General features: G+C 31.5%; 1 protein-coding gene across 1 annotated transcript; it reads right to left on the bottom strand.

Annotated features, from left to right (window-relative positions):
- Positions 1-15642: 15642 nt before the first annotated feature.
- On the bottom strand, positions 15643-25277 carry LOC133178074 (E3 ubiquitin-protein ligase MIB2-like). The gene is made up of 7 exons (XM_061312839.1): positions 25210-25277; positions 24299-24320; positions 22359-22454; positions 21712-21907; positions 21470-21625; positions 15831-15919; positions 15643-15717 (listed from the first exon to the last, which is right to left on the bottom strand). Exons 1-7 carry the CDS (start codon positions 25275-25277, stop codon positions 15643-15645), a joined length of 702 nt encoding a protein of 233 aa, XP_061168823.1.
- Positions 25278-27031: the final 1754 nt, after the last annotated feature.

The raw sequence follows: 27031 nt of genomic DNA, 5'->3' as shown, positions 1-27031 counted from the left end.
TAATATAAGAACGAATGCTAGATTTAGGAGAGGATTAAAAATATGACGTATGACATACCCCCAGTTTTAGTATATCATTATTTGCACTATATTTAAATCTACTTTTAAGTAACAAAACATACTTGGCAAATAGAGTGCTTAAAGTACTGCATATAAACTTGTAGAAAAGGGTCATCTGCCGAAAATTATCCATTAAAACATCTGAAAAGTTTTTTTGACAAATGGATCTGAAATAAGACCATTTTTAGGTCTTTATTGGAAAAGGACCTTTAATCTCTTACCAAAAGTTCTCAGAAGTAAAATTATCACAGAAACAACAGCGTTTTTCTTTCTTTCCTGATCGACTGTATAGAATAGACAAGGATTTATCAGATTTAATCGTTTAACATTGATACTTTTTGCTTGATTTGCAAATTATGTTTAATAAATAAACGCATTTTGTTGAATTGACTCGCTCTTTTAACCAGATCACCACAGTTAAACGGGTCTATCAATCTTATAAAAAATTTATGATTTTATCATTTATCTTCTTCAGGTGTTAATTCCAGACATCATCTTGATCTTTCCATAAACAGTGATCACTAATTTGACGGTGGTGAATGAAATACCTAATTGTTCTTAATTATACGAAGAAGTTATTTTCCCGAACAAATGTCTAATTCTTTCCGAACGAAAAAAAAATTATTTAATTCTAAAACAATAATCTAATTTGTTGAAGGAAAAACTAAATAAATTCATTCCAAACAAACTTTAAAAAAATAAATAAAATAAACTCAAAGTTTGCAAATTCATGAATTAGTCGTGGCACTTTTTAACAAAATGATACAAAAAGGTAAACCGGTTCTGCAAATGACAATATCTACTAACATTTGAGTAAAAAAAGTCCTCATATATGTAACTCCGACAAGCAAGGAGTTATTTTACATGTAAGTTCCTTAGTACGTATAACCTTGCCAAGAAGAGCTCGTACTTTACTCAAGGCAGACAAAACAGTGTAAAAGAATGAAATCATTTCTTCAATAAATAGCATATATATATATATATATATATATATATATATATATATATATATATATATATATATATATATATATATATATATATATATATATATATATATATATATATATATAAGAAACAAGATGCAAGATTTTATTTGTCCAATTTGGGCCCCCCGGAGGAGCAAAAACGATTTACAAACATGAAAGAAAAGAGGGACGAAGATCCAAATGATAGAATAAACCTGATCTTAAATAAAATGAGCAGTGCTTAATTGAATCATATATAAATGCATCTACAAGAGATATACTGAATATACGTATTGTATATGTTATAATAATATAGATGTATAGTCAAGTATTTTGAAAGGTACATATATGCATATCAAAGAACAGAAGAGATAATATATTGCCATACATGTACATGTATATACATCCCCAAATATATTTAAATTTTTTAGTTAAGGTAGATTATCAAGGAATCTAGCAAGTGATCTTGGGATCTCAGGGACTTCATTAGTCATAAGCCAGTGAAATTGATTATCATATGATAAAGACTGAAAATGTTTACATTTATTATTACAACTATTTATGAGTTAAAGTCTTTGTACACTAAAATGAGGACATAGAAGGAGAAAATGAATTTCATTCTGAATCTCCTTGTGATCACAAAGGGAGCAAATTCGTTCTTCTTTAGGTATCTTTTGATATCGTCCAATTTCAATTTTAAGCCTCTGAGCTGATATTCGTAACCTTGTTATGACTGATCTATGTTGATTGTTTGTTAAAATATCTAGATAGGAATCAAAACAAAATTTAGTCTTTAGGCAGATGAACGTAGACCCATCTTTAAGCAAATTTCCGTCTTTTTCCCATGTAATTTTATAGAAGTTAAGTAATATTCTTTCCAAGTTTATTTGAAACTGGGGGAGTGATATACCTAAAACATCACTAAGTTTAATATCAATATGGTTAAGTAAGAAGTTAATACAACAATACCATGAAGTATCTCCATTTTGGTGTAGTGTTTTGTAACATTTAAAAGCCTCACTAAGTAAGGGAAATTCACCATCTAGATTCTCTAATCTATGCCAATATAACAACACATTTTTAATGACAACAAAGTGTACATTCCATCGTCCAAGCTCAGATCCTACAGCAAAGTTGCTGCCTTTACCATGAACCATTTATGAATATTTGTAAAATTTAAGATGCAAACTTTCGCCTTCTAAACTTTGGTATATTTTATCTAATGTTATATTTGGATTTTTCTTAAATTTGGAAGTTGATGGGTAAAAAAAAACCCATAACTCTGAACCGTACAGGCTAATAGGTTTAATAGTGTGGTCGAATACATTTAAAGCAGTTTTAACTGATGGATTAAATGTGAGAAAGTCTTTTTGAAGTTTGAAATACATTTTTTTTTGGCTTTGTTACAACAATCATTTTTAGCCCTAGTCAGTGTTCCAGATGCATTAATTGTCAGACCCAAATACTTGTACTGTTTAACACATTCGATATTGTTGTTATTCAGATGGAAGGGGATTTTGATGTGCTTGCCAGATGAATTAAGACTATTATTTTGTTTTCTGTGTATTAACTTTGAGAGACAAGTCCTTTCAGTATGATTTTAGTATATTGAATTTTTCTTGTAGACCTTCAGCAGTGGGGAGAGAAGTACTATGTCATCAGCATACATGAGACAATGAATAGATGTAGATGAATCATTGTTTAATTTATTTTACGAAACTTTCAGAATTTGATAGATAATTTGGTAGATCATTAAGGTAAATCTTGAATAAGTTTGGACTCAAGTTATCTCCTTGTCTTACCTCATTGTATGTGTGAAAGTGATATATATATATATATATATATATATATATATATATATATATATATATATATATATATATATATATATATATATATATATATATATATATATATATATATATATATATATAAATGATAGGGGTGCAATTATCAATTATCACCCCCTATTATACCTATATGTACAATGGATTGATGGTTTGTTGTTTTACATCCCTTTCGAGGATTTTTCACATATATGCGATTTCAACAAATACTGTATCGGAAAAATGCTTCAAAGTTAGACTTTTAATCGGCACTCAGGTTTCTTTATGGTGCTAACGCCTACCGTGACGAGAAATCTTATTTGAAATACCCGTGACTTTCAATTCTAGTGCCAGACGCTTGGCGAAGGAACAGTCACTACCTACATTAACGTATTAGATTTGATGCAGCACAGGGAACGGGAATAGAATACGGTTCTTCCCGCTCATGAAGCGAGCGCCCTGCCTAGTTATGTTAACCCTAACGCGGCATAGGAACTCAATGAGTGGGATAAAAGAATAAACACGTGAAGGGTTTTATGAAAATATGCTTCTATTTTTGAATAACAATTCTTATAGAATAATAAAATCTGAAATAAATAAATCAATTAAAAAAATTCTTTTATTATTTTAAATGGTAGCTTATAATGAAAGTTGTTCCTTATTGATTAACTAATAAGAATGCAAGTTTGAGAAAACTATTTCTTTTTTAACAAGTACTTTGAAATTCATAATTTTGCATGAAACATTTTTTTTGACTTTCATTACTTCTCTGACAACTTGAGGTGATTTAACTATTGGATTCTTAATTATTTCGATTCATTTGAACTACGAGGGTCGTTCAATATATAATGCAATATGTCATCTAAAAGTAAGAAAAATGCGGAATACATATTCTAAACATTTTCATTCCCTCAAAGCATTCCTTGTTATCCTTTACACATTTCTCAAGTCTTTATACCTATGACCAGAAAACCTCAGCATACCCATCAATAGTGATGCCCCAAAGACATTGATGAATATCACTTTCCATTACATCAAATATTGAACAATCTTCCTTTGATTGTTTTCATGCAGTTTTAGAATGAAAAGATCCCAGAATGGCTGAGATCTAGCGAATATGGGGGATGGCAAAGCTCTGTAAACTTTCTTTTCTTCAGAATTTCATTTATTTCTCTATGCTTATTTGCAACAGCGTTGACAGGTGCATGTAAATTACCCTAGAGGCGGTATTTGGACTCTCTTTGCCGAAATCTGTTTATCTTTCCTCAGTGCAATTTGAATATAAAAGTTACCATTGATGGTCCTTCCTTTGGGTGTTTCTACATGTTTTACTGGACCTCTTGAAAAAAATGAAAACTAATAAAACATGCTTGAAGTCCTTGTTTCTCTTTACAATAATTAGAATGATGGTTTTTTCTTTGATTCCATTCACATCTTATTATTGATCTTCATTTATAGCTACAAAAATTGCACCCATGTTTCGTCGTCCATCACGATAATTTAACAAATCTTCTATTTTGTTTAAATATGTGTTTTTAAGTAGACAGTTGGCATATTTAACGCGTATTTTTCTGTTAGGCAATTTTGAGAAAATAAGTCACATATCTGAATGAAATATTATTATATTCATTTCCGTTGTCAGAATTCTATAAAATGTTATGATGATGAAATGCTTAATGTTCTAGCAATGTCTTTGGATGTAAATCTGACATTTTCAGATATCATGTTGCACATTTCATCGATAATTTTTGGTGTCCCTACAAATTACATTCGACCAGTTGACTTTTATATTTTAACTCTCCTTTTTTACTTTTTGAATTTTTTAATCAACCTGAAAACTATACAGCATTAAAGAATATTCTTTCCACATATAAAAATAATTTCTTTAATATGAATTCTTTGGCGACTTATGTAAAGAAGCATAGTTTTCACATACATTTTCATCTTCTTGGCAGGGATCGTTTTAAAACTGTCACAATGAAAAAGTACATCAAAAGTACTACGTCGTACGTCGTAAACATAGCCAAACAAACAACTGATTTTAATCAGATTGCTAAATTTATAGAAATAATTTCTGAATAAACACACAGGAAACTCAGGTTTCTTTGTTTGTGTTAAATTCATTTTTCAGTCTTCACAGAGTTAGAAGAACAAGTCCATATCAAACTGGATAAAAATGGAAAACTTGGGGATAAACTAACAAATTCTCCCTCATTTCCTAATCCTTTACAGATTAGCCGGGATTACAAATATGTGTATTGAAGAAGCTGAAAAGTTGAATCTACTTCTACAACAAAAATAAAACGGAGCAAGTATGTAAAATATTTGCCAGAACATCGCGCGAAAATAGCAAAATGTGCTATTGAATATAAAAATCGCCATTTTACTATTTTTTTAAAAGCTGTGGAGAAATGAAAATGAAAGTACAATCAGAAGTATTCGGAAACTACGCTCTATAATTTAAAAAAAAAACTTGTGTTTTTTCACTATAGAAATCAACGGAAAATATTTTTAAAACATTCCCCTCTCCTTTTTACAGCAAATTGAATTATTATTTAACAAATTCATACCAAAACTCTTGTTGTTCCTGGGGGTGGGGGGTATGTTTACAGATAAATTACATGAGTTAAACATATGGAAAAAATGAAGGATCATTTATCCATGTCTATGAGTATTTTAAAATATCTTGGTGTTATAAAGCCTGATTTCAATGGATATACATCTTCTAGACCCCAAATAAAAGGAGTTGTGATTAAGAGCAATGGACAATTTGACACTGGTATTAATAATGTCATTGTACTGTAATACTGTAATTTTTTTAATTTACCGGGTGGTAGTAAATACAAGAGACAGGGCCACATCGCTCATCTGAGCTCATTGGCTAGAAAGAAGCAGTAATCAGTTTAGTATTGAAGGGGGAGGGGGGCAAACTTTAATTTGAACTACCTCAGGATTCTTCCATATCAATATCACTAATCATGGCTTTGCTGTTCTTAAAGAGAAGAATTTTAAAGATTTCCACCGTCAAGGTAGCTCATTCTGTAGAGCGCTCGCTCCGTGATCGGAAGGTAAGGGGTTCGATCCCCGGCCGCGACTGACCTAATTCGATAAAAAAAAAATAGGTAGCAACTGTTCCCCCGCAAAGCGCTCGGCACTTTGAAGTGAAAGTTGTGGGTCCTTCAGATGAGACCTTAATGACCGAGGCCCATGTCACGGCAGGCGTAAGCACGATAAAGATCCCCCACTGCTTAATGGCCCTGAATGCCGAGTAAAGGTCTAAATTTGAAGCCCTTCTCCGGTATAAGGTGAAGTCTCTATATGAGTGAAAAATTCTTGTACAGAACGTAAAACAACATACAATCAATCAATCAATCCTTTGTTTTCCTATGTAAAACTCTGATCTCTCATTGTGGCCCCACACTACCCACCTTAAATTTGAACAAATTTAAATCTACACTACCAAAGGATGCTTCTATAATAATATGACTAATCCTGGCTTTGCTGTTCTTGAGCAGATTTTTTTCAAGATGATTCCTATATTTTTTCTTGTGCAAAACTTAGATGACCCTCTGTTGTGTCCCCATGATTTGAAAATACTTGATTCTACAATACGTAAGATTGCTTCTATATAAATATGACTAATAATGGCTTAGTGGTTCTTGAGAAGAAGACAAGCAATTTTTCTTTTAAAAATAAATATTCAAATAAAAAGAATATAAATAAATACTGTGGTGGAAAGATGCACAAAACATTAGAAATAGAATGACAATTGAAAACGATTTTTTTTTACCCGATAAGTTTTTTATAATTGAATTTTTCAAATAAAAACAAATGGAGATAACCCTTACCAAAATTCAAGGTCATAAATTAGGACACATCCCACCCTTACATGCTAATAGTAATAAATGGGAATTATGTCTAAATATACTGAGTATTAAACACCTACATATCTGTCGTGTATTCAATTTTATTGAAGCTGTTGATATTACGGATGGAATACCTTAACTTCTCTATTGCTGATTCAGCATCCATCTTCTGCTAGCTTCTGAATGCCTGACTTTCCCAAAGCTTTGGCTTATATACCCTTTGGTTTGGCTAGTCCTTTCCATGGGTTGCTAGGTCATTCCATTATTTCAGGTCTTCAATGCATTTTACTCTTTTACTCGAATGCCCCTTAACCATTACACCAAAATATTCCTATGAAAAACTCTGACCAATTGTTGTGGCCCTGCCCTATCTGTGGGGGTCTTGATTTGAACAAACTTGAATCTACACTACTTGAGGATACTTCTATATTAATATGACTAATAATGGCTTAGCTGTTCTTGAGAAGAAGATTTTTAAAGATATTCCTAATATATTCCTATGGTGAACTTTGACCCCCTGTTGTGGCCCTGCCCTACTCCCAGGGTCATGATTAGAACAAACTTGAATCTACACTACCTGAGGATACTTCTATTATGATATGACCAATCATGGCTTTGCTGTTCTACAGAAGTAGATTTTTAAATACATTTCCTATTTATTCCTATGTAAAAACTTCGACCCCCTCTTGCGGCCCCGCCCTCCCCCCGGGGTTCATATCATGAAGTATGTCATGAAGCTTTCAAATAAGTTTCATCTTTCTTGGCCTAGTTGTTCTTGAGAAGAAGATGTTTAAAAGAAGCCACAGAATTTTCACGAATTCTTAATTATCTCCCCTTGAAAGAGGGCATGGCACTTCCTGAGAACAAACTTAAATTCACCCAAGGATGCTTTGTGGCAAGTTTGGTTGAAATTGGCCCACTGGTTCTTGAGAAAAAGTCGAAAATGTGAAAAGTTAACGGACTACAAACGGACGCCGGACACTTTTTGATCAGAAAAGCTCACTTAAGCCTTCGGCTCAGGTGAGCTAAAAATTAAAAAATGACAAGTTGTAATATGTAATTTTATATTTACATGTGTACTTCCATCCGGTAAATTCAAAAATTACAATATGACAGTAATATAAATCAATCACAAGTGAACTCTTGTTTGCAATATAAAAAAAGATAATGGCAAAATTGTCATTTTTATTGAATAAAGGGGTGTAAAATATCGGCTGGAATCGAGAGTTAGTGTGCGTAGTTCTTTGCCATACTCTCCCCATGGCCTTCTTTTAAACTTACTGATGAACTAGTGATATTTTATGTTCGAGTACGTATCAGGGTGTTGTGAATTCTCAGATGCAGGTCTCTGGAACTAGGCAAGTAATTTTATTCAGTGATAAAACTCTATTGAAAGTAAATGGGGGACCATTTAATGTCAAAAACGATGGGCATTAATATTGTTTCTTCTACAACACACGGGTTTTTAAAAAAGAAAAAAAAATCGGGTATTTAAGGCGAGATTAACTCGCATGATTCCGCGGACATCAAATCAACATTTAATAAACGAATTAGAGACAATGTTCAGCAATATCCCTCCTCCTCTCCCTTCGACCAACGTTTAATATATGTCAATTTTTGTAACGTTGATATTTGTAATTTTAGTATATTATACATCCATGTTTTGTTAGAAAGTTCCCTTCTCAAAATTGCTATTTTTGCAACCATGGCAACACCGTTTATTGAAATAAAAATACTAAAATATTGAATTTTGTATCTTAGTGTTCTTTACATGTGTACTAAATTTTATTGAAGTCAGGCAAAAGCTGTAGGAGGGAAAGCGATTTGAAAATTGCGGAATATAGTATACCCGTGTTTTTTAAGGAAGTCCCGTTCTCAAAATTGCTATTTTGTAACCATGGCAACACTGTTCATTGAAATAAAAAACTAAAATAAAGAATTGTGTATCTTAGTACATTCTAAAAGTGTACCAAGTTTTATTAAAATCAGGTAAAAACTGTAGGAGGGAAAGCGATTTGTAAATTGCTTATAATTACGACAATCAGACAGCTGTAAATCCAAAGTCTAATACACGGACATTTGTGTAATTGTATAAACTCTTTCTATCAAATAAAATTGACCAGTATAACTAAAAACTAATTGTTTGTATGCTTTGTTTTAATAGTATCACTAAATCCTCTGTTATGGAAACATTATTTGTAAATTTGTTTGTATTTCTGTGATGTAAAAAGGTGGAAAACACATATTTTGTCAATTATGGGTCTCATTCGTTGCCATGGCAACCACGACGTCATTTTACTCTGCATAATTAAATACTTTAAGATTTTACCTCTCAGAAAATGTGTAGGAAGCTATATGTAAAAGTGACTAGAAAATGTTAAAATTTCAATTTGAAATTTTTAGGCAGTTTTGCAGAAAAAAATGCAAAATCTCTGGTAGTTAAAGGGTTAAAAGTGAATTTCTTCTCGAGGACAATAGGAAAAATTATGTGGTTTTCTGTGAGTAGAACTCTTTAATTGAACGTTTCAACTGTGAAAAAATAAAATAAAGAAGATCGACATTTACTATGATATACTGTCTGTTGCATTATTTATTGAACGACCCGCGTATATATTAAAATTCCCCCACCTTTTGAGACCGAAAATCCCAATGGCTAATGAATTTTGGACTGCCTATTGTATTCTGTACATATTGTTGTACCAAAGAGTATATTAGAATTTTGTCCAAAGATTTTTGGTATCACGATTGAATTTGAATTTTAAATAAGAGATATGTATACAGCATTTTTCTGAGGAATTCCATGCATTTATTGTTAATACAGTTGTCTTCATTTTTCAATTCTATTACAGAACCTCTAATTGGTGATTAATTTAGTGGCTTCTAAAATTTCCAATTGGTGCCTAAAATATCTCCATAAGTCTCCATATTGGCGACTTGAATTTCGGAATTATAAGCATTTTAAACAATTGCGATTTTTTTTCTACTTGGTGTAAAGGAATTAAAATGTAGCAAAAACTTTTTTTCAATAAATATGTCTTGTGATTCCCTTAGTCATCTTCTAGTCCTCTTGTTTTTTTTTTTCAGACGGATTTTGTCAGCGCACGTGCCACTGGAAATTTCGCCTGCACACAGACTCAGGTTAACCAGATAAGACAATAGCTTACCCTGGTTTTGATCTTTAGAAATCAGACATTCAGAATTGCTAAGTTCTTTTAAGAGTTTTGAAATGTATTTATATTCATAAACTTTATCTTCTGTCCCTATTTTTTTTTAACCTTTAATGCTTATACAGTAAACCACGCTTATAACGAAGTGCCAGTGACACACACTTTTGCTTCCCTATAAACGTAATTCGTGATATCTGTTAAATTCACAATATGTTTATAAGCCACGGGGAATGAAAATCACTTCGCTATAAGCACCAATTCATAATAAACAGTGTTTAACTGTAGTTGGCAGAATTTTCACCAATGCCATTGATAGGGTATTGCAAGTTTTAAATTAAGGCTACTATGCTTCTATGCTTTCCTAAAAAAAAAAGGATGACTAAAAAATGAAATACTAAGATATCAAACAGTAATCATACTCAAAGTTCAATAAACAATGCAAATTGAGAGCAGAGCAAACATAGTCCCCTGAAAACATCAGAAGTGGGACCAAAGAAGCCATGTAGGAATAAGCATTTAGCCATTTTTCTTGATCGGGTAAATGGAGATATCCGTAGAAAATTCAATATGACAATAATGGCCTAATAACTTGTTTTAAACCATTTGATCTAACGATGAGTTGTATTTGAAAACAAGGTCATCATGTATCATGGAATTTCCAAAATGTTGACTAAACAAAATTGTTAATCCCCTTGTATCATCAACTTATATGATAGTGGCTTACTTCGGTTTAGAAATTTTTCATTTGTAGAACGTCTCTTGTGTAAAAATGAACGGGGGATATAAACACCGTTTGCAGGTAATGGTGGTACATGTATGTTGCTATAAAAATAATGGAAAATGACAATAGAAAAATTGAAGTCATGAAAATGAATATTGTTAATTGATAAAACGTCGTCGGTATATCTAAGCGTCGAATTAAAGAAACAGCAAGAGACTTCTTCTTTTCATATAGATTTTTAAAAATAAATTCTGCTTTATAAAAAAAATTAAAACAAGTCTGTAAATAAAGGAACACAATTAGAGAATTCCAACAGATTGTTGGAAGACCTGGTATCCAAAGACTACAAAGATTTTGTCAATAAGGAACTCAAGCATCTTTTTGATTTCAGCTTTAAAGTACGTGTATATAGAATGAGAATGATTTTTAACAAAGTAGGTTTTTAATTAACTACGCAGAAGTTATGAAAATTTTCAATTTCCATTTTTATTGAAGAAGTTTTGTAAAATGTCAAAAATCGCTATTTTATTGAGGGTAATGGTTATTGAAGTGTTGAAAGCCATCGTTTTGATGCTATTAATTTTGGTATAATTTTGTGAGGCCAACTTTAAAATAATGTTTGTTTGCCCTCTCCCGACTCAGGATGAAAAAAGAATTGGGTCGATAGGTAGGTGAGAAGATTTTTTTTTCTTAGAAAATTTCAATTTCAATGCTAAATTTTTAAAATCTATTTTCCAGAATACATAAAAAAAAATTGCTTCCTGGAGGTTAAGAAAGGTTTTGAGTCGGGCCATATTTAGCCAGTCGGTAGGGAGAGAGCAACCACACAATTTTTTTAAAAGATGGCCTGATTTGAAGTTTTAAAAAAAAAAAAAAATTATTTAAAATCCACCTATGATTTTCACCACTTCTGTAATATATTGGTACACAGTACTGCTGAAGTTCTCTCTTCTGATGATGTTTTCGTAGGGAATAAGGAAAAAGGCTTCAGTTGGTAGTTTATTTACTAGCTCCCGATGTGTATCTAATGATACAAAGATGAAAGTGTTTTTATGTAACCCAGTACAGGAACGATAATCAAATTCAATCTGACTGTTGTAAAAATTAAAAATTCTTAAAACTGACATATTTTGAAGAATATCTTCCATACGTAGGAAACTATGGGTAGATGTTGCATTACCACTCGTATAATTAAAAATTAAATTCAACCTCTTCTAAAATAGAATTGCAATAATGATTCTTACAAACAAAGACTATGTTGTTACATGCTTTGTCAGATAAAACCAGTACACACTGATCACAAGTGCAATTTATCTAACAAATTATCTGTTATTATTAATAAATGTATTCTTTGGAATGGATTTTTTGTGAAAACTAAATTAATGTTTTGATTCAATTTTTCCAAATAGGAAGTTGATAAAAGAGTTAATATTTTGGCTTTAGATTAGGAAGATTATTTTGTGGAGTTTAAATGTTAATTAAAAAAAGAAACTTCAAATATTTTTCAGGTACATGTAGTGCCATTTGCTATCAAAATTTATTGAAAGTGTGTCTTTTATATTGGCTCGAACGCCACTTATATATTTTTTACATTTGGAAATCAGTTGTGTATGGAACTGCACCTTAATACAAAATACAATATTGTGAGAGTATCCTCTCGTAGTAACTTTCTTCGGCTACCCTTTAGTTAACTCCGTTTGTTTTGAATTGTACGTTTAAAGGGTAAAGTGGATGCAAATGAAAGTATCAGTGTTTAAAATGCGATACGTTCCGGAAACAACGAAAATTACAATAAAAAAACTTATTATTATTCAAACTGTTCATTGAGAAACAGCTTTTTAAATCTTTATAATTGAGGGATTTTTAGTCAATAACTTCCATGCATCTTTATCTTCTTTGACTCCCATCATGATGCTCCCACTATCAATTTGGTCCAAATTTTGAATAACAATATGGAATTAAGAAAAACATTTTTTCCTGCTAGATTAAGAACTTTATTCTGACGTCTTACACAGAAAAATACATAGAGACAAAGATATATATATATATATATATATATATATATATATATATATATATATATATATATATATAAATTAAATCCAAGATGAACAAACAAGTTCACATTTAATTATTACACTTACCGCTTTCGCCTTGAGGCTTTTCAGAGTGTAACAAAGTTTATCACTCGTGAGACAGGATTTTTTGATATTTTCACTCGTGCTTCTCACTGGTGAAAATATCCAAAATCCGGTCCCGCTCGTGTATTAATTCCATATTCATCTACAAAACATTGAATACTCTCTCTCTCTCTCTCTCTCTCTCTCTCTCTCTCTATATATATATATATATAACAAATTTTGAAGAAAAAAAATACATGGATGCTTTTCATCTCACATCTCAGAATACCATTCTAAAGAAGTAAAAGATTAGTAGAAATATGGAAGCTAATTGGATTTCAATCTTCAGTAAATAATATACAATTTTCAAAATATCCGGAAAATGCAAAAAATTACGTCAAATATGGAAAAGGTGAATATAACGAACAGTGTTCGATATCAAAAAATTAAACAATACAAATCTATGTACATGTTACTCCATATATCAAGTCAATATTCCATTATTTGGTAGAACATGTTTTATTACACTATTTCATTTTTTTTTATTAATATGGTAGATTGAAACGAAGTATATCAATCATTAGATATCGTTTGATCATTTGAAATATTATACACTATTTATGTAATCCATAGCAGTCAACAGTCTGACAATTGTCCTCACCTCATATTAATTTTTAAGACCATGTTCCCGTACATACTCTTACATCTGTTGTTAGTTTAGTGATTGTATCAACATGTTTTCGTTGCTGCAATATGATTCTACATCTACAAAAAAAAAAAAAAGAAAAGAAAAGAAGATACACAAACTCTACATCTTCCAACAAATATTTAACTTCAAAAGAATTATAAATTACAAAGAATTATAATACCGAATCTCAATCTACTAAGTTAAATACTATACAACATTGTAGTTAATTAGTAGTAAATCTAAATGTGAAAAAAAAAAATAATCAAAGTTTTTCCACGGTGAATATTTTTTTTATTATATTCAAATATTCTAGGATTCCTACACTATGAAATTCATTTTCCCTTTTCTCATTTAATATTAACGAATTCTATTGCTATTCTAAAAGACAAAGCTATAATTCTATTCAACTATTATTTTTCAGTTTACTTTTTTAAGTAATCTGACACCATAAAGTCTAAAAACATGCTGAGGTTTCATAGAAGATCTAAGTTTCAATGTAGCGGAAGCTCCCTTCCGCGGAAGGTGCTTAATGATTGATTGATTGTATGTTGTTTTACGTCCCATTCGAGAATTTTTCACTCATATAGAGACGTCACCTTATACCGGTGAAGGGCTTCAAATTTTGACCTTTACTCGGCACTCAAGGCCGTTGAGCAGTGAGGGATCTTTATCGTGCCAACGCCTGGCGTGACACGGGGCCTCGGTTTTTAAGGTCTCATCTGAAGGACCTGCAACTTTCACTTCAAAGTGCCGAGCGCATGGCGAAGGAACAGTTGCTACCTATTTTTTTTTTATCGACTTAGGTCTGTCGCGGCCGAGATTCGAACTCACGACCTCCCGATCACGGAGCGAGCGCTCTACTGACTGAGCTACCGTGAACGGTCAGGAAGGTGCTTAATAGAATACAAAACCAAATGTAATACTTTTACAGTATATACTAGTATGTGCAGTTTATTTCATACATTGTAGATTTTAGAATTGATAGTGTACTTTCCGTTAACTAGAGTACACAATACCAAAGTATAGTATAATATGATTTTAGACTTTCATGTAAGTAACTTGAATTTGATTCGTCGAGAAACATTTATTTGAAAACGCCCTCTGAATTATGCCACCACGCCCTCTAGCTCGATAGAATTTAGCAACAGTCAACATTGCTTGCCGACGGGTAAATATTGACTGCGCGGAATCTATGCTTTTTTATGCGACTTTATTGTATTTGTAAAAAAAAAAAAACGTTCAGTATACTATAATACATACTGCATGTAGTTGAGAGTAACATAAAAAATTTTCACGCCAAGAAAACCATTGTCAGTGGTTTTCTTGTGGTGAAATTTTTCAATGTTTTCCACAACAACATGCAGCAATAATATAATATAGTGTTTGTTACTTTGAAAAAAAAACTATTTTCGTGAAAGATATTGCCAAATAGCTATAGCTTTTGTATAGTATTTCTTGTCAAGAGAAAAAAACTTACAAATGTCCTTTAAATTGAATTACTACTGTTGAATCTCTGTTCCTCCTGTAACAAGTTTCTATTTGCTCATTTATCTCATCACTATAATTAATCCACCGTCCAGTAGGGTCTCTCCACTGCCATTGTCTTTTACAGTTTGTCAGGGAGTCTCCGTCACGGCCTGATGAATAAATATACATCTGTTTACTATATGGAAAATTGTCATGTTTTTTAAGAATTTTAAACCAGGAATTAGAGCGTTTTGTTCTACAAAAAACCCTTTTAAAAAGAAAATATCCTAGGTGAGCGCCTATTTCATATACATATGTGTTTTTTATTGCTGAAAGAGATGTATGATTATTTGTTTTTCTTTTCTTTCATTATATTATTCTTTTTTACTTAACTTGCTGTCTTGTCTTTGACTTCCAACGAAGCGATTAAAAGAAAAGAATTTAATGTCGAAAATCCACTGCTCATAACATAATAAGCCCCCCCCCCCCAAATTACTTAAATATTTAATTAAACTTGAATAACAAGAAAAAAAATTACCCTCCTCTGTAAAAGGCATTGATGACTGATTCGGAGTCTGTTGGTTTTGTTCAAGTTGATTATACTTTATAAAATATGCACTACGTTAAAAACACATTCTTTCGATTACTGCTGGATTTAACGGGTCACTGAAATGTTCAGTGTGTGTATTTTAAGATAGTTTGATAACACAAATATCTATTAATTGAAAAAAATGACATTAATATGTCTTTCAATATGTATTACCGCACTCTGACGTCGAACTTATTCTGATATCCAAATCTATAATTACTCTTCACTCCGTGTGGCCATTTTACCTTTGAGTTAAAATAGTTAAGCACATTTATTTCCTAGTATTTATAATAATAAAACATTAACTGCACTTCTATAAGAAAAAAAAAATAAAATATAAAATGAATGTAGATCGTACGTAAACAACGGGGGTTGTTTGTTGCACTCTGTAAACTGTTCCAATGTTTTCTTCTCCGCCATCTTGGTTATCCCATTTCCAGTCTGGTCCTTTTTTTAATAAGATACAAAAACGGCATGGGTACAATTAACGTCATAAAATGATATGATTTTATTTATGATGAAAAGAACTATTTTTAATGTATTTTATGTACTCCTTCTCTCCTTAATTGCTTACATACAAGACTTGTGAGTGACTTACACAGTTATTATGAGTCATATAACACTCTGTCCTTTTTTGTTTTTAAGAAATAAAAATAATCTACCAAAATAAATAATTGCATGGAAAGTGTGATAAGAGCTGGGTACGTTAAGACCGATTTACGGCCCTGTAAAATCGGCAAAAATTAAACGCACGATTACATTCTATCAATTGTATCAATTTACTGTTAAGGTTTCCCTGTGTGTGAAATATGAATAAAATTTTCTCAACTCACGTGCCCTTTCATTTATATAACGTTCAAAACCGGTCTAATATTCCGGAATTCCCCCATTTTGGACTTTTTCCTCCTCTTCAAGTCTATATTTCGATATGGCCGCATCCGAGTATGTATGCGAAACTTTGCAGAAAGAACAAATACACTACGATTTTTAATATTAAAGAGAAAAAATAACCTTACAAACGTGCGGCCACATCCGTTTTTACAAAAAATTGAAGTAAAAAATGCTGCATTTTTGGATAGACGTCACCTTTTCTCCACAATAAAATCTATATTTTTAAAGAAATTAGTTGTTTAATTCTATATCTGAAGGATTAATTATTTTTATTGTCTTTTAAATCAATTCTGGAAAAAATTAATTTAATACAATTATTTATGCAAATGAAAACCATATGAACCTTTCTCAGTGAAATTTACTATGGGACATTACATGTACAAATTAGTGACGCAATGTATTGAAAAAAATGACGTCACAAAGAGCAATCATGTTGAAAATATGTACTTGAAACAAATTCTTCAGTCTTCGCAACTATGATAAATATTCAATCAATATTTACAGCGTGAAAAAGTAATTTAACGACATTAAGTTGGGATGGTTCAGACAATCAATTTACATTTAAGGTATTCAATGTATAACGACCATATTTTGTATCTAATAAATGAACGGTCCTATATTTGTAATTATGGTATCATTTTGAAGGTTTTGTGAAATAAAAATACTCCACCAAAGAAAATTACAAAAAATTGATTATTGTCAAATTAATTGCACCTTGAATTTTATATTGAAGTCTATGGACAATGCATGTGTTATTAAGATATTGTCAAAAGTAATTTGAATTTCATAAAAAGCTCTTGGTGAAAATATGCATACACTCTCTCTTTATTAAAATATGAAATAAAATTAATCAATTACCGCAGATATTTTGGCGAAATTAAAATTTTCTTCTTTGCATCAAGGGCAGATAACTCTCAAAAACCTTTAAAGTGCAAAATGACCAGTTTCTTATATGTTATCAGTCATGTGAATTTGGTTCATTTCACTTTCATCGTTATCTAGCAATGCATTTTTAACTAGTTTAAAATGATTTAAAATTGTTCATAATCCCTTCATTATACATTGAATACCTTAACACTACATGTACCTCCAATTAAAACGCGCGTCTCCTTCATAGTGGACATTGACTTTATTTGACTTTAAGAAAAGATTATTTTTAACATTTTTTATTTTTGAAAATCATCAGCTTTCTTAAGTATGTTTTATTCGTTTACAATTTATATATGTCTGGGATTCATGAATGTCAAAAGACAATAGCTAATGATTGGGGCGGGGAAAGGGGGAGGTGAATGGGAAGCTTGGCGTTTTGCAGTCACCATTTGAACATTTCTTTTCAAAACTTGTTATCCTTGTCACTGTATTGTTGCAGATTTTTAGTTGACAAAATTAATTATGTCAGAAAGGATTCTAGTGTTCTATCGCAGAATCAGGAAGTGTTTTATATATTACTAAACACTTCTAAATCTGCCAGTGCCGACCTACATCTACTTATTGAAGGTCAGCAGCTGGGAATGGAAAAGTTCTTAGATGTATTTACACTTATTAATTATATATACATTTATCATGCTGATCTGAATATTGACATCAGTGTTTTCAAGTAAAATCGGGTTTAATTTATAATTTACAAGGAATTTTAGATAATTATGTTGACCAAGTTTATAAGACTTATAAAAGGTATACAGTGGTGTACTCTTTTGGCATTTTCTACGAACATTTAAGTGAAACATGATACAATCAACCTTTTTTATTGTCTATAAAAAAAGATTATCTGTTCCCAGTTCTGTAAGAAATACAAACACGATCTTGCATTACTTGTGGACAAGACACCCCCCTTTCCGCTCCATAATCGATGATTTAACTCGTTAATTTTTTTTCCCAGAAATTGTTTTCCTAATACATTTTTAACGCATTCCAATTCTTGAAATGAAAAAAAAGAAGAAAAAAATTACTCTATAGATATTTATCTGTATGAAAAACGAATGTACATATTAACTACATGTACACTATTGTTAATCTTGAAGAAAGCGAGTATTTTTAAAAGGATTTTATCCAGATTATCCCTGAAATAATAGTAATATATTTCATATAGGAACGATGTTTAGTATTCCAATAGATGTTCATCGGGGCTGGAGGAGCGTCCTGTCCAATATCACCTCCGTGAAAACGGCCGTGTACATTATCGCTAAATTTTAAAGATTCAACGTCCGTCTATGATGATAATCCGTTCCAGAAAAAAACAAATAAAAAGTATTTTATCGTTACTACAAGGATAAATGCACAGAATTGCGAAGGAAATGCCCCAGAGAGTTAATGTATCTAAAGAAAGTGATAAAATTACTATTGTCACCGAAATATATCAAATATCTTACCTACGGTTGTGTAACATGTAAACATAGGGAGGAGTTCTAAAGATGAAATATATGGAGATAACGAGCAGAATTCAAGCTCAAAAGTCCATTAATTAAACAATACAAAATAGGAGCAGAGCAAACAAGGACCTAGAAAATCTGTATCTATTTTAATGCAGTTTTTTTCTCAGTAGATGACTAGATGGATCGTCTCGCAATTCATGTCAGCAGTTTGTTAGGTATGTTTTTAAAGATTTTTTTTATCAGACACTAACATGGAAATGAAACATAATCAAGCTAGTATTATAATCCGGGAATGGCAAGGATAACTCTATAAAGAAGCAATGTGACGTGTTTTGCGTATTGTTCCCACAAGTAACAAAATAACATCAGATTTCGTATAATTTGATAACTGAACTAGAAATAAAATCTCTATGTAGCTTATAAAAAGGGACGTAAAAGTGAATTTTGATTCTTCTATGTGAGTGTTCTGTTATTCTGCATTTGGATTATTTGTATTTTGTCTCTATGAAAATAGAAGTGTGTGTGTGTGTGGGGGGGGGGGGGGGGGTTACTGATAATCAAGTTATACATGTACTGTAATGAGTACCAATAAAAAAAATTATATCAAGAATTTGGTTTAAAACTAAATACATGCCTTTCAAATTTCCTTTGGCTCCCAACTCGACGGTGACCGTTGATCGATCTTTTACTGATCGATATCAATGCAAGTGTCTGCCTTTTCATGCTGCATTGCTTTTAAGACGACATGCGCATATTTTCATAGCTGACGTGGAAAAACTCTATATGTAAATCATACACATAATATTATATCCTTATTTTTATAACTTTTAGTTTTAGGGAATAATGTCCGTTAGAATAATGTCCCGAGAATTCGTGTGCATTTCTTGTCGAATTCACTACACAGATTTAGGCATATAATTTTCGATTTTGTTAATCAAATAATGATTATGTACATGCAACGTACTGTGTTTGTCTCTAAAATTAAATTATTAGCATTGGCTATATAAAATATTTTGTTCATCGAAAAGTGGATCTAAACAAATCGCACACCCTTTTTCTTAAGCCTTCGGAGATTCACAGTTTTTTATTTGAAGCAAAATTTTTCAAGGTCTGTAACGCAAGTTATGATAAGCCATTCCAAGTTGTTTTTTTTTTTCTATGTGTAGTGAACGCAGACGAATAGGTTTTGAGGTTATGAAATTAAAAACAAACACAAATTAAAATTGATAAATACAAGCTTTGAAACACAAAGTTAACTCAAATCAACACATACGAATCTCTGAAATGCATTTTACTCTTTTGGGATTGACATCTCTCTTTTTTAAGTGGTGTATTAATATTTTTATTTCAATAAACTAGTAGTTTAACCAAGTTTTATGGCGAGGAGAGGTCTCAAATGATAATAAGAAAGTCTAGGACTGTTCTGAAAATGCTGCGTTTTTCCCCTTTTGGTTTGTGTGTTTTCTCGGATAGGAAGATACCGGTAGGTTTTCGAATTTCGGATGGACGCTAAACAAAGAAAAAACTTGGAATGGCCTCATCAATCAGGACTCTTATAACCGGTCTCATCTTGTGGTTTTAACATAGAAAGTGATTGTGTGTAGGTACCTAAAAAGTGTATTTTACATGAACCATGCAGTAAAGTGGATCCACTGGAATGAATAAATAACGATCTATAAAAGAAATCCTAACATTAAAGAAAAAAAACTTTAACGCAGTTTAAGACACCTCATAACCCCGTAATAGTGAGTAATTTATACGTTTATCCCCCCCCCCCCCAAAAAAAAAAGAAAATAAGAAATTAATAGCGCTGCCATTTCTTGTTAAAAAGGGGAGTGGTGTTGATGGCTTTTTCATTGCCAAAAATCCAATTTTGAGTACTTTATATGGGACGTTCCAATCTTCTTTTTAATATTGATTCATGTAACTTTAAAAATTTTAATGTAACTTCATAGACAATGCGGAAAATGATTGAAGAAATCATTTTAACATAAAGAAATGATAAATTTGATACGAGCACAATTTTAAAAGAAGTAGTACATGTACCTTGTCTCGTCTGTATGGATGAATTTAGCTTCATTACTTGTCTGATGAAATCGTTTGTTATAAAATTATATTTCCCTTTAAATTATTATACTCCTTCCAGCTATCAAAGATACATTACTATGAAATGAAATAAAAGTTCAAAATTGTTTTCTGGAACATAAGGCAGGTTAAAGTAAATAGTTTCCGGTTCAGAGAATTCACAGATTTCTTTTAACGTAACGTTAAAATCAGTAACGCTGTGATGACGTTATCACGTCAAAATTTGTAATTTCTAAAGAAAACTCCCCATTTTTCGAGACGTCTGACAGAAAAACGGTTTGTGATAATTAAAAAAGATAAAATGTTTTTGAAAAGACACATCGTAGCATGTTTGTAAAAAACTGAAATCAAATTTGGAGACAGGGCCGCTCTGTTATACGTAACGTACCCAGTTCTTTACATTATGATGAAGGATAATCAACATTGTTTTTTTTTTAAATTACTTTAAATATTTAATACTAAGTAAGTAGATAATGTTTACTTTTGAGATTAAATATAAAATGTAAGTATAAGATAGAATAACTTATATATATATATATATATATATATATATATATATATATATATATATATATATATATATATATATATATATATATATATATATATATATATATATATATATATATATATATATATATATATATACCTCTTGAAACTAAACAACCAGTGGCAATTTGCTGATGATGTGAAAGAATTCTTGGATGATCACATTCTATTAAATCATATTTTGCAATCTTTCCATCAAAGCTGTATCTGTATTTACAGGTTCTTCCATTGTCCCACTCAATAAACAACCACCCAACTATGCAAAACACAAACACATATAATTCATTCATTCAATTCAAAGTTCCAGAATTGTATTCTACTATGTATGTTAATACAATTCACCTCTTGAATGTCCTACAACTGTTCCTGAACCCCTGCCATCTATGTTTCCCCATTCCCAGTCAGGTCCACGTTTGACTCGGGTACCAATTGAAGGCATATCTGAATAGCGCTCCACAAACATTTCGTCGTTGTCAGATTCAGCGGAGGTGTTTGAATAGGTTTTATCACCATTTTGTAAAAGTTCTAAAATTTCTTCCTGGGAATAGATAGATATCAAAGGAATTGATATATTAAAATCGAAGTTTTGTATATTATTCTTCATCAAATACCTTTTATTTGACGTTTGAATTCAAAGTGCGTTACCTAAAAAGATAAATACATTGCATACAGGCTACACATGTGATAAGTAAATAGTCCAAAGCTTAAGATCTTTGAATATAAATGATATTTTTATTACTTTTGGCAATTTTACCTAAATTAGGGATAGTGCAATTCGACTTTCTAATAAAATGTTCTTTTATTCTTAATCCGTTTTTAGACGATAGTGCTGATATTTATAGAAAAGAATCTAAAATTATTCACAGACATAAAGCAGTGAAAGAATTCAATTTAATTACAATCCACAAGCCAAATTCTGTAATCATGAAATGACATTTAAGTTACATTAAAAATATGAAATCAAACGTGTAATGAGGTTGTTGCCTCACGATATCTCTTTCTGTTACACTAGCTGCAGAAGACTTAATATCACAGATAGTAACTTGCCCAGGAGACTTGTGTTTTAATAGGCGCACAGCAATGCTCTATAAAGTAAGACAATGCAATATGTTTAGTACATACATACATACATACATACATGTACATACATACATACATACATACATACATATATATATATATATATATATATATATATATATATATATATATATATATATATATGTAATTTATTCTGTCTTTTGAATTTCACTGGTAATATCCTCACCATATTTTTTGAGAATCGCCCAACCTGCTGAGAATCGCAATGTTGAATTACTTTCACTCTCTTCTTAGTGTCAGTCACTAATTTCAGAAAATTCTGCAATTTTATACGGAGGGCATTAAATTGTTAGCTAATAAAGTAAAGAACAGAGAAAGCTACCCATGTTTTACGTCCCCAAGAACCAGTAAAATTTGGTTACCCAGGAACATTAACCCTAACGAATCAAAATCATTCAAAAAAAGTTCCCAAAGAAATATTTTTAAGCTCACCATATTTGGATGTGATCCCACTGGAATAAATAAAACAGAACTCTGTATTCCAATTGCAGCCACAGTCGCACGTAATCTTGTTATAAACTTTAAAAAAAAAAATAAACCGGTATAAAAACGCTTTTTCCTTAAAAAATTACTAAGGTTGAAAATAGTTTATCAAATTGAGTCTTACTTTACTTCAGTAAGGCGTCAAAAACTTTGATTTATTAGGAAACATATATTTAATATGACATTTGAATGCTTATTATTATTATTATTATTATTTTTTCGATACATTAATTTAAAATAAATCTTTACTACTTTGATCGAAAATCAATAACAAAGATATCTCTTTTATTCCTTGCAAAAGATGATGAATGTAGAAAAAAATATTTTTAATCATGGAAAATAAAATTGCCTTTCATGATGAAAATTCTTACTTTGAAAATTGAGAAGTATTCATTCTTTCAAAAACTTAGCTTTTTTAAAAGCAAGAGGCCCAGGGGCCACATCGTTCACCTGAGCACTGTGGCTAGAAAAAAAGCAAAAATCAGTTTAGTATTGAAAATCTTAAATGCATATGTGGTCCTGACCTACCCCTAAAAGGGAGTGGGGGTTGGGGTATGACTTGAACAAAATTGAATCTACACTAACTAAGGATGCTTACATATTTTTTTTTACTACCTGTGACCTTTTCTCTTCAAGTTTGAACTTTCATTGTGGCCCCCTTCTACCCCTAGGGGTTACTGATTTGAACAGACTTGAATCTACACTATCTGAGGATGCTTCCATATAAATATGACTAATCATGGCTTTGCTTTTCTTGAGAAGATTTTTGAAGATTTTTCCTATATATCTTATGTTAAACTTTGATCATCCATTGTGGCCCCACCCTACCCCCGGGGGTTATGGTTTGAACAAACTTGAATCTACACCACCTGGGGATGCTTCCATATAAATATGACCAATCATAGCTCTGTTGTTCTTGAGAAAAAGGTTTTTGAAGATTTTTCCTATATATTCCCATGTAAAACTTTGATCGTCCATTGTGGCCCAACCCTACCCCGGGGGGTCATGATTTGAACAAATTTGAATCTACACTATCTAACAATGGTTCCATATGAGTTGAGTTTCATCTTTCCTGGCCTATTGTTCTTGAGAAGAAGATTTTTCAATGATACCATTCATTTTTCGCTATTTCGTAATTATCTCCTCTTGGAGGTGGGCGTGACCCTTCATTTGAAAAAAATTGAATCCCCTTCACCCAAGGATATTCTGTGCCAAGTTTGGTTGATATTGGCAAAGTAGTTCTGGAGAAGAAGATGAAAATGTGAAAAGTTTATGACAACGAACGACGACAACGACAACAACAACGACGACAGACAACGGACAAATTTCGATCAGAAAAGCTCACTTGAGCCTTCGGCTCGGGTGAACTAAAAAGTAGAACAATAAAACCATTACATATTTAAATAAAAATGTACATGAATAAAAAAAAAAACATGAGTAAATTAATGAAATTAGCATTAGAGCATAAGAAAAATGTACTTGCAATAGGGATTAAAAGATTGAAATCTAAGGGATGTTGGGACAAGTAAAAATAGTTTTTCTACATTTCTACGAAAGAACTGTGCAGTAATTGGTTAACATGTCAAAGGTATAAATTAAATGAACTCTGTAATATTGAAAAAAAAGAAAGATTTGTTCAATACTTTGAAAGTCGCAAATTACATCGTAAATAATTAACATGAGAAGAAGTAAATTAAAATGAGTTTTTTTGGATACTCAGGTGCCAAACCGTTATCAGAATATACATAGGGTACATTCCTAAAACATCGTACCATACTGAATGGGTCTACAAAGGCTATGGAGGGTTCTGGCCTATTGATATCTGTCGGGTCAGTAGGGCAACCATCTGTAATCACAATCAATCTTGAAGGCGCAACATTACCGACAAATACGTTAAAGTGGACAATCGCTGTAAGAAAGATATCCTTAATTAAAGCCAGGCCTAGGATTTCATCATGAAAGTTCATATATCACTGTGAATTTGTATCTTTGGTATGTGATAGATCTCAGCCTATATGTGAAGATTTGAAAGTATTTTTCATTTGAATATCTGGCCTTCGGTTAAACAATTTTAACAAAACATAATTAAAGTGTATAGTAATTAATTTTTTGGCAATCATCTTCTCTTTCAGGAATGTGTGTGTGTGTGTGTGTGTGTGTGTGTGTGTTTGTGTGAGGGTGTGTTTGTGTGTGTGTGTGTGTGTGTGTGTGTGTAAGAGAGAGAGAGAGAGAGTGAGTATGAAACAGATTTCTTACCTCTTTTTTGGAGAAAACATGATGTAGATAAAAGGATCCCAGCTTCCATAGGAGAACTTCCCCGGCATTCAATTCCATCTGAAAAAACGAAATATTAGGTTATGAGATATAAAAGCTTTTTATAAAAAAGACTGCTCCAATACTTAGCTGATTAAAATGAAATTATCTTTTCTGAATTAGAGGCCTAGATTTTAACTTTTTTGTTTTTGAATCGAAATTTATGCATTCATTAGATCAGAATAAATTTAGGTTAGCCTTTGCGCTTCAAAGGAAATTCATTTAGTTAAAGATATAATGATAATAATTATACAATCATTTCCAAATTCTTTTTCTGTTACTGTATACAAATATATATTCGACAAGTGGTGTAAATGAGACCAGGATACTTAAAAACTCCAAGGAACTTTTAGAAAATTTGGAATCATAAAATCAAAATTTTACCAAATCAATAACATCAAAACATACGACATTTCAACACTTTATACAAAACTTCCCCATGATTATTTAAAGTCCAGGCTTTTTGACATCATAGACAGCTGCTTTTTAAATAAAAATAGAACTCGTATATATTTACTTATGTCATTGGTCATTTGCAATCATATGAAGCAGAATTTGTTCAAAAACTTCTGCACGAGAAGAAAACACTTGCTGTGGCCTTCAAATCGACATTTAGATATATCGACGATGTATTATCAATTAACAATGGTACTTCCATTCAAATGTCGACTCAATATATCCCAGTGAGCTTGAAATAAAAGATCTCACAGAGTCTGACACATCTGTTTCATATTTGAATATTTTACGAAAAAAGACTTTAATGGTAACCTAACAACAAAGCTTTATGATAAAATTGATGTCATCAATTTTTCTATTGTTAACTTCCCTTACTTATGTAGCAATATACCTTTTCGTCTGCATATAGGGCTTTTGTCTCCCAGTTGATTCGATACGCAAGAGTATGCTTTACTTATAAACAATTTCTAAAACGAGGCAAGCTATTATCAAACAATTTGATGAAACAAGGATATCAAGAGTCCCGTTTGAAGCCATCATTTTGCAAGTTTTATGGTCGATGCAATGACCTTGTCATCAAATACAACCTATCATTTAATCGAATGCTGACTGACGTTTTTGTAAGGACACTTTTTACAAACTGAATTGTTTACGATTTTTCCTGTTTTTCTCGATCATGACAAGTAGCACACGGCTGGTTTGACAGGTCGCCAGGGGATGCTCATTCCTTGATGGCACCTGATCCCACGTCTTATGTTTTTAATTTTGGAGGTCCGTATTTGCTCTTCTCCCGATTTGTATTGTTTAAATGGACTTTAAGCTTAAATACTGTTCGTTATCTCCATATTTCATTTACCTATGGAAAACAGGGATTGATGCCTGTCTAATATTTCACGCTATTATTGCGCTTGAAATTTGTTAATTTCTAAGGAGATTTTTTGCTGTACTCTTTAATAATTAACAACCGATCTAGAAATAACATGTATTTTCCTATTTTGTTTGCAGCATCGAAATACTCTGATACTGAATAAGGATTTTTTTTTCAAACCAATCCTAAAAATTACAAGCATTCTGAGAGTATTGCATTAGCAATACTAGTCCCCTACCAGCAAGTGTAATCTGGTTCTCGTTAAAAATTGAAAAGGCCACAATTCCGTTAAAAATCAATGAAGCGGAACGAAATGCAAAGTTGATCTATAACTCATCAAGGTAAAGTTACATTACAAAACTCGGCGCAATATCTGCAAGCGTTTAGAAAAAAATTGCGGAAAACAGTGAAAAATTGAAAACGTCGTAATTCCGTCAAAAA

The sequence above is a fragment of the Saccostrea echinata genome, unplaced genomic scaffold, assembly GCF_033153115.1.
Source record: "Saccostrea echinata isolate AGI-Se365-2 ecotype Australia unplaced genomic scaffold, CSIRO_AGI_Sech_v1 ptg000002l, whole genome shotgun sequence".
NCBI classification, from domain to species: Eukaryota; Metazoa; Mollusca; class Bivalvia; order Ostreida; family Ostreidae; genus Saccostrea; species Saccostrea echinata.
Note: the sequence above shows the minus strand (reverse complement) of the source record. Positions and strands in the feature narration are given on the sequence as shown.

Bases quoted from the DNA above. Each gene is read 5' to 3' on its own strand.
- LOC133178074 (XM_061312839.1), bottom strand. From the start codon at position 25,277: ATGCCGGGGAAGTTCTCCTATGGAAGCTGGGATCCTTTTATCTACATC. The intron at 24,321-25,209 runs GTAAGAAATCTG...TCTACTTTTTAG, and splicing joins ATGTTTTCTCCAAAAAAGAG to TTCACCCGAGCCGAAGGCTC. The intron at 15,718-15,830 runs GTACGATCTACA...TTTAACTCAAAG, and splicing joins AAACAACCCCCGTTGTTTAC to GTAAAATGGCCACACGGAGT.